This window comes from Dicentrarchus labrax, unplaced genomic scaffold, assembly GCF_905237075.1.
Source record: "Dicentrarchus labrax unplaced genomic scaffold, dlabrax2021, whole genome shotgun sequence".
Lineage (NCBI taxonomy): Eukaryota > Metazoa > Chordata > Actinopteri > Moronidae > Dicentrarchus > Dicentrarchus labrax.
In genome coordinates, this window is record NW_026136701.1 from 6,118,722 (window position 1) to 6,128,247 (window position 9,526).

General features: G+C 40.4%; 1 protein-coding gene across 1 annotated transcript; it reads left to right on the top strand.

Annotated features, from left to right (window-relative positions):
- Positions 1–2,614: 2,614 nt before the first annotated feature.
- On the top strand, positions 2,615–5,321 carry klf17 (Kruppel-like factor 17). Its single transcript, XM_051396765.1, has 3 exons — positions 2,615–2,831; positions 2,954–4,073; positions 4,201–5,321. Exons 1-3 carry the CDS (start codon positions 2,751–2,753, stop codon positions 4,374–4,376), a joined length of 1,377 nt encoding a protein of 458 aa, XP_051252725.1. The 5' UTR covers positions 2,615–2,750; the 3' UTR covers positions 4,377–5,321.
- The last annotated feature ends 4,205 nt before the right edge of the window (positions 5,322–9,526 follow it).

The window sequence follows — 9,526 nt, forward strand, 5'->3', positions numbered from 1 at the left end:
TCATGCCAGGTGCAAACAGGGGCCTAAAATGTTAATGCAAATCATCTCTTTCCAGAACAAAAAGGTTTTGAAATAAAGCTGAATGAAGCAGAATGACATATATTTTTGTGAAGTGTTAGTCACCAGTCTAGATAATGGAACGGTGCTTTAGTGGACAAAAAATAGAAGAAGAATGCTTTTAAACTTAGAAACAAACAATCAAGCAAGATAAACCACTTTTTTTATCTTTACTTGGAAAACATTTCAGTGTACCCAGGATGAGTTGCCTTAGCTGTCTCTGTCTGTCTGCTTAACTGTAATCTTAAGTAATTGTGTTTAGAAAACACTTGAGCAGAAAGACTTCCTCCCTTTCAGAAAAGAGAGTCACAAAAGGAGAAACCTGAGCCCAGGGCAGTTCTTTATCTGTATCTGTCTCTCTATTCTTGGCTAGTTGGTTTTTACATGACTTGAGTTAGATAATACCTTTGATGGGACAAGATAGGGGATAGTAGTTTTCTCTGCTGGGGAGATCATAGTAATTGTCAGTTGGCTCTATATATTTTAGTATGTGGACAAAAAAATCTCCCAACTGGCTCATTATTGCACAACTGAAGTACAAAGAAGACACAGAATATATCTCAAAGTAAAACCACTTCTGGGTAAGCCAAACATAAAATTTCCTAAATAAAAATTATAGAAATGATGAAACATGAAAGTGTCAGCGTATGAGCAGCTCCATGTCCATATCCTCAGCTGAGCACTTGGAGGTGACTGCAGATCTGCGCTGGAGTGAAAGTAGAGGAAGCGAGTGTCGAGCTTTTCCTCAGGAAACAGAGTCCATTTCCACTTGGCTCGTAGACAGAACCGGAATTTCTTCTGCGTAAGCCCAGCAGATTTAAAAATAACAGCGTATAAAGGCAGAGAGCTGCAGGACGCTGCCTCTCAGAACACCTGCAGGAGCACAGAGAGACGGACAGACAGACAATGTTTGCATTAGTTTATGTAGCAGTTTTCACGATTTAGAAAATCGAACCAAAGATTTTTATTCTCTGTAGGACTAGTAACTATTTCAATTTCTATTAACTTCATTATTATTAATATACACCAAATAAAGAGTGTTTTATGTTATGTTGTACATATGAACAAATAAACACCCCATTGTTTACCAAAAAGTCATTCACATCTTACATTGTAAAGTAACTGACACAGAAATCTGTTAGATATTTTATGTACAAACTATCAAGTTGATAAAACTTGATATATTTGCTTCTGTTTTTTTGTTTTTTAAGTTTCTTAAGTTTGAAAGTTACACATGGCAGGTGTTTTTGGATTCCAGCATATTTATTCCTGTCAGGCGATGAAACTCTTATTTATTTATTAATTTCGACACAAAAAAATAAAAAAATAAATTGAATTCAACTGAATAAATTATAGAAGAAAAATAAAAAAGGACACATTATTATTTATTTATTTTTTGGTCAACATTGGGAAAGAGTGCATGGGGGAACCTCATAAGCATGTCTGACCTAAGACATATATATATATGGACTTGTTGTGATATATTCATACTGTTGTGAAACTGTGCTATGTAGAAAACTAGACTGTTCACGCAAATCTAAACCGACAAACAACTCACAAACTTTTATATCTTAGTCTATTTTTCATTCCTGGTCCTGTCTGCTGTTCTCTTCCAGTTGTCCGCTCTCCCATCCACCTGCACATTACCATAGCAATGACTGCAGGGGGGCTTACAGGGCTGCTCATCATTAAGAAACATGTCGTCCTTTGTTGACACCGAGATAAACAGGTTGTTTCGATGAGCCGCCGCTTCACACGTTTGTGTTTGCGTTAAAACATGCAGGGATCAAGTCGGGACAAATTAACGATATGTGAGTGACTGCGCTTGTTTGAAGAGGCCGGGACGAAACTGTGGGAGACGTTTTAAATGCAAAATAAATGTAAAGGAGATTCAGTCACTATGAGAGACAGCTTTGCCTAATGTCGCCCACTTAAAAGTATTATTTTCATTATATTTCAAGAAACATTTGTACTTCAACCTAACATGCTCAGGAAACTTAAAGGATGTTTTACGCACTGGAATGCTGACTTTCATACACTCTGACTTTTGCCAGGTTTAGTGTCGCCCCCTGTACCTGCCTCAAGGGAAATGTTTATTTCCCATGAGAGGGAAATGATATGGATTGCTGAAGGAGTGGGGGTGAATTTGATACTTTGATACTTCACACACTTATTCACTCACTGTTATGTCTCACTCAAGACTGAAACAGTGGGGGAATACGGTAGATTTTATAAATAATCCTCTGGCAAAGCTGAATAAGATGCATGTTTTGGAAGACGCGTTCTCAGTCTCCATCGGTTCAGGGGCGCACATTAATGTTAACAATCATTCATATAATACAGTGGATTATTTTTTTTGCTTATACTTTATGTATTTCAGTAACTTACCTGCTTGGCGCACCTGAATGCAATTTATGTGTGTTTGCACAACTAGCTGCAGTGGGGGAGGTGTGTGTGTGTGTGTGTGTGTGTGTGTGTGTGTGTGTGTGTGTTTGGGGGAGTAGAAGCCACACCTCCCGGTATCGGAGGTGTAAAAGGAGCTATAAGAGCTCCGTCAGTACTGTTGACACTCACATTCTGAATCCTGGAACGCTCCTCAGCTGTCAACATCACCAAACAGGCACTTTATGGACAGAGAGGAACGCGTCTGGTCACTGTTTTAAATTACTTTTCTCTCAGCTTACCTGGTCAGCATGGCTGTGGTTGGAGCAGTGATGCCTGCCATTACAGCGTTTCCAGGTGTTCAGTCGATGGAAGGAAAACAGTTCGATAATGTAAGTGGATGATTCAAAGTTCTGAATTTGTGTTATTTTATTATTTTTTGTGGATTAAGTTCTGATTGTTAGTTCAGCTTAGAACTTCTTCTAACTTTGTTCCCGTTTGCTGTCCTGTGTAGCTGTGCAAGGTGGATGAGTGTGCACGGAGGGGCGCAGACAACCCGCTCATCGAAGTTGAGTTCAGCATCGTGCAGTCTCCCGCTTTTCCTCCCAAGGACGACGACGAGCTGGGGAAATTCTTGGACCTCGAGTTCATTTTGTCTAACACCATCGGCTCCGATGTTGGAAGCAACAGCGACAACGGGAACATTTCTCCCCAGCAGCAGCAGCAGTGCGCTTATTCCCTGCCGGAGTCACCGGAGAGCTGCAGCGGCAGTTCTGCGCCAGACTGCAGCGACTACCCTCCTCATCACCTGGCCCCACAGAGCTACCACGGCACCGTGAGCTTCACAGACTCAGGCCCAGTACGCAGTCTCATGGCGGAGCTCCTCACGCCAGAGATGAGCTACCCGGGGGAGAGTTCACCGGACGGCACCGGCAAGGCGGGAGACAGGCGGGAGTACACCGAACTGCAAGCTTTGAATCCGGTTACCATTCCAGCTACCCCCGCTCATCATCAAGTGGCAACATCTCCTCCCCCGCTTGGATACAAAATCAAAACCGAGTCTGTAGGTCAGTCTTGTATGATGGCTGCTGCTGGTGGGGACTTTATGGGACAGATGTATGAGAGGCACCAGATGCGCTCCGTGCACCCAACTGATTTTACGCACCACCAGGCTACAGTTCCCGGTGCGCTGCCGGGATTCGGTGCGCACCCCATGCAGCATCCTTCACCTCAGGGACACACAGACTGCCATTTGGCGCAAATTAACTCTCTGAGCTCTCATCACCCCAATCAACACCATCTCCAAAATCAGTACATGAACGCGCCCTACCAGCAGCAGTACGCGCACCAGGGGATGTCACAGTTCCAAGGACAGTACAGCATGCACAGAGAGCCCGTCCGCGTTCACCAGCAGCATCACTCGGCTTCCATGCAGGGGCTGATGCTCACCCCTCCCTCGTCGCCGTCGCTGCTGGAGTTTTACGGTCACGATGAGGTGGGGAACGTCAAGCAGAAACGAGGCCGCAGGTCGTGGGCCAGAAAACGCGCCGCGACGCACAGCTGCGAGTTCCCTGGCTGCGGGAAAACATACACCAAGAGCTCCCACCTCAAAGCCCATATGAGAACACACACAGGTGAGCACGGAAGCCCAAATTCTGTTATTTCAGTTTGTTTACCAGTCTGATTGATGATGATTTCATACTTTTGTGTTAATGTAATGTAGAGCATGTAATCTAACAGTCATTTCATTTTGTCTGCCAGGTGAGAAGCCCTACCACTGTAACTGGGAAGGCTGCGGATGGAAGTTCGCCAGGTCAGATGAGCTGACCCGTCACTTCAGGAAGCACACTGGACACCGACCCTTTCAGTGCCAGCTGTGTGAGCGCGCGTTTTCCCGTTCAGACCACCTGGCTCTCCACATGAAGAGGCACATGTAGGCCACATTAAACTTATGGACACTTATGTATCCAAATTCATCATGGGATCATGCCTGGAGCATCCCAGAAGAAGCAAGAGTTGGTCCATTGCTATGTTGTGTACCTGGCCGAATCGTTCCTGTAGGGACTGAAGTATATGTGTATTCCCTTGATAGAGAGCAACTTGATGGTATTTGACCTGCTGAGGTACCACAAATGTATTCCTATAGGAACCTTTTTCAAAAGTCAAGTGCCTCTCCTTTGGAGAAAAGAATGAATGTTGCTGGTTTCTGTACATACCTGTGGATATATGAATAACTTTGGCTAAATTATAGTAGTTTGTATTTAAGACATTTCTTCACTGTGTCTTTGAAGTTATAAGTTATTGCTTGTTGGTGGGTGCCTTAACAAGAAGTGCATTTGCTTCCCAAAAGGGGAAAACTCACTGTGGGCAGGACCCAGAATTTTGTACATAATGTAAATTTGTATTTTTGTAATGTTTACATGTTATATCTTTGATACTACTCAGATCAGGTCAGGGTTTTTATTGACAATTTTTCTATTTTCTCAAGGTTGTTGTTAGATACGATAGTATTTGTCAAGTATCCAGAACTTTGTTTGTTCTGTGAAGGTTTGCTTGGGCAATGTTAACAAATTCAGGTACTAAAATTAATCTTCAGTCCCATTTTCATGATCCCAAACATCAAGCATCTATCCACCCTCAATTCATTCAATTCCAATGTTATTTTCAGCTCAGTTTGTTATAGGGATACAAAGCACATGTATTTTGTATGGAAGATATGTTTTTCTTAAGAATGAAGAAATCCCCGGCAACCAAGGGTTGGAGTACTGTACTTGAAACAGAATTGCCACTCAGATGTATTTTTTTTTTTTTTTTTACAGGAATGCAATTGTTTTTATTTGCTTAAGGGCACAGAAAATAAAAGTACTTTTACAAATACAGAATGTCTGTTGTTGATTTTTTCCCCACACAATTCATTCAAGTCTAGATCTGCTTTGAATTTATGTAGGTCTGCTGACACTGCAGATTTTTTTTATTATTTTCATTCATTCTCAGTGCTGTATGGTCAAAGTACACTATACTTGGACACAACAACTTAGAAACCCAAGTGTGGTTACAATGTAACTGTCAACATTTGACACTGATAGCACAGACAGTGACACTGACATCAGTGGTCATCCATCTAAGAACATTTCTGTGCCCCCTTTCCAAATTGAAATCCCAAATCTTCTGTAAATCCCACAATTTCAGCATTTTATAAGACAGAGTGTGGGTGTCATTGCATGATCTTTATTCATTGCCATAAAGGGTGTAAGCATCATTACAAGTGATATTATGACAATATGCACACTTAGGTGCCTCTCAAACTTTGGATCACTGCTAATGAAAGACTGCCCTCTAATGCTCATCCATATAATAACATCTGCCATTTCCAGATGTTCTCAAGCTGTGGGGTAGGTCCCCCTGGTGGGGCATAGAGACACTGCAAGGGGGAGCATGGATGACCAGGGGGAAACTTCTCAGCTTATACACTACTCCCCTTTGTTGCTCCTCAACACTTACATATACACTCACACACACACATACACACACACACACACACACACACACACACACACACACACACACACACACACACACACACACACACACACACACACACACACACACACACAGAAACACTGGAATCCAATTGGCTGCCCTATATCTGTATCATAAATCTTAACCTTTAGCATGGCCAATCATATCTAGGATACACCTCGGCAATTACATGAACAAATCACCTGCAGCAGCACACACATCCACACTCCAGTCTGGTGACAGACAGAGGAGGTAATCAGATTACAACAATGACAGAAACACATGACACTGGACGGTAACAGAATTGAATTATTATTATTTTAATTTTTTGCTTATCAATTTTTCTTTCCTTTTATTTTGTTCATGGTTAAACATACAAATAATATAAGAATGCAATAATTATGAATATCATCACATGTTAGCATGTGTAAATGTATTAAGCTATTCTTACAATAAAGTATAAAAACATTGAACCATAAGACTAAGTAATAGTCAAATGTTGATCTAAAATAGGTATGGTGAACAGAATGGCAGTCTATATGCTTGCCGTGTTAGATGCTGAAACAGGATTTCTACCTCCAGAGATATATCGCTGCTATCATTTGAGTTACTGGTTCCCAATCTGGGGGTCGGAACCGCCACTAGGGCTCGCCAATGCGGCAGCAGGGGGTCGCAAGATTTTAAGGTGTGTAAGACAACTTAAAAAATATACACAGGAGGCCTATATCTCAGCATTTGGTTCACTTCTGTGAAGAAAGGTAAAAGTAAATTGTTTAATAGAACAATGGCCCAGCGCCAAGGACAAGAAAACTCTGAATTTGTCAAAGAAGAAGCCTATTAAGTCTGTATGACTGTTAAAAAATAGAAAACAAAATACAGGTAGGGAGAGAAGGCAGAAGTTCCCTTCAGGACAGGAAATAATCTGCTCATTCATCCAAATCACTCGCTTTACACAAATATCTTACAGTTACTGAGTTCACCATTTGGCTTCATTGCACAGTTTTGTATATAATAAGGAATATGCATAAAATATGTCACTTATTCAGGGGTTGTCAGTTGGGAACCACTGATTTGAGTTATGCCTATTTTGTTACTCCTTCTACAAATAATGCATTCCATCAATGCCTTCACGTCTGCTGTGCGTGCAGAACATTGTACTGCTTTCTTTGTCATGTCTCAGTTTCCCCACTAGATGTCCTCTTTGGTTTAGTTTCTGCGTGTAGACGTCAGTATCTGTTAATGAGGCTTATTATGTACACCTGTCTTAATTAGTAATGCTTGTCTCCTGTGTCCAGGCTATTGAAGTACCCTTGTTGAGTTTGTTGCCTGAATTATTCCACAGCATCTCTGTCTTCTCTTTTCTGTTAGAATAAAACCAAGCCGCAGTATTTTCTCTGGAAGTAAAATTACTGAAGGCTTTTGTCTGTGTTTAGTGTCTATCCAAGGTGAGGTCACTGGGGAGGACAGCAGCACATTTATGTGACAGTCCTTTGCGAATGAATTACAAACTGAGTTTTCTTACAAAAAACTTGTGTTCTGCAGCTTTTCTCCATGTTTAATTCATTTTATGTTTACCTGCTGCAATTTAAACATTTTATTTTTATATTCCTATCAGATGAATCCTGAGTCATCTGAAGCATAACCAATGCCCTGACTGAGTAAGTAAAGTATGTGTCTTTTTATACCTGCAAATCTGCAGGGTAAAATCTAACTCAAGATACAAGTGAAAGGACTGCCTTAAAATGCTACTTGTTTGTGTAACATAATAAAATGTTATCTTGGTTAAATGTCCCTTGTTATGTAAACCTTTAGCTTAGTGTTGTTTTGGATTAGTTCATCTAATGAACTGTTTAGGGTAGTCGTTTGAACTTGCAGATTATTTCATTTTAATTAAAATAGTAAGTTGTTTTAGTTTGGTTGATTTAGCTTTATCAATTGACTTAACTGCTTATGGTAGTTGTTTCAACTTCAAAAATATATTTCAGCTTAATTAAAAAGGTTTATTCATTTGAATTAAATTCATTCATCTATTGAACTTATCAGTTCTTTGAGCTTAAACATCCATTTCAACATAACTAATGTGGCCTGTTAAGTCTGTCTTAGTCCATTTGATTTAAATTTAGGCAGTGAGGTATTTGTTAGCTCACTTTATATCATCATGATGCATAACAAACGTTATAGTCTAGAAAAGCACAGGCTTGCATAAAAATGTGTTCAACTTCTAGCTTTTGCAGCTGCATTCAATTTGTAATTACGAATGATATTACTGACCTGAAAACCGTTAGAAAACGAACAACTACAATAGCCAAGCGTCCAATGGGCCATCAGGGGAGGACAGGCCAGCACGTCACCGACCACAAATTCTCCATGATGCACTTCGTCAACAGTCACAAACATGATGATGCAAGTGATTTTAATCCACATAACCACTTGACTACCTTTTTAAAGTCAATTTCACATATATCTCTAATTCAGTTGGATGTGGATTTTCAAGATAACATTAATTTTGTAGGTGAGATGTTATTAACTAGTAAGATTGTGTTATCACAACAACCTTGGTAATCCTGTTTAATGTTAAAATAACAAACTGGCAAAATAAAAATTTACAGCGTATAACATGTAATCTCTTGTAAGGTGGTGGTGAACCGTAAGGTCATCACCAACAGTGGTTCACTCTTATTTTTGGCTGCTTGATAAAGTTTGCATATCCTTAAACATACAGTATTGTTCTAGACCTATTTCACAGCAGACATTGACTGATAATGGGGAAAAACCACGTATGACTAATAACATTAAACGATGGATCTGTTCTATTCAAGTGTCCCAGTAAGTCATGAGTGTGATAGCGTGCCAGCAGCTGAAGCATGAAATGGATCAGCCAAAATTTACTTTATTATTTACACCTGAACATTTTCTTTTCTTATATATGGGTTTTATTTAAGTACTCTACTGACTTCAGACAATGTGCTTTATTGGTGTCAAATATTTGTATGTGATTTTGTGCACAATATATTAATCAAAAATCTTGTTTTGGAGTAGTTTTTATCAGGAGCTTGGGTGGTAGGAAGTGCAGTGTGCGTATAGCAGCGGTCAGTGACTGTGCTGCTGTTGTCCACATAGAGGCAGAGTAATGTCACACTGACTACTCCTGAGAGGTGGGTTTCATTTAGGGTTGGAAGGAAATGGATCAGCACTACACTGTGTTTTGTTGAGTGGGAGAGTAAACAAAGGAAATTGCAAAAGCAGCACTAAAAAACAGTCCAGTGTGTTGGTTTTGGTGACATCTAGCAGCACAGTTGCAGTTGGCAGCTCTCTTGCATCCCCCTCCCCTTGCAAGCTCAATGGAAAAACTATGGTTGCCACAAAACACGGCGGACTGTAGTTAAAAAGCTCATTTTAAAGTAACAATCCTATATTTAGGTGATTGTACACTAATGCAAACATAGTTAAGAATATTATATTAAATGTCTGCCAATAAATCTTCCCCTTTTTTGTGTCTTTTATTGCCTTTATAGTGATGCTCATGATAGTGACAGGAAAGGGGGGAGAGAGGGCATGACACACAGCA

Bases quoted from the DNA above. Each gene is read 5' to 3' on its own strand.
- klf17 (XM_051396765.1), top strand. From the start codon at position 2,751: ATGGCTGTGGTTGGAGCAGTGATGCCTGCCATTACAGCGTTTCCAGGT. The intron at 2,832-2,953 runs GTAAGTGGATGA...TGTCCTGTGTAG, and splicing joins AAGGAAAACAGTTCGATAAT to CTGTGCAAGGTGGATGAGTG. The intron at 4,074-4,200 runs GTGAGCACGGAA...TTTGTCTGCCAG, and splicing joins CCATATGAGAACACACACAG to GTGAGAAGCCCTACCACTGT.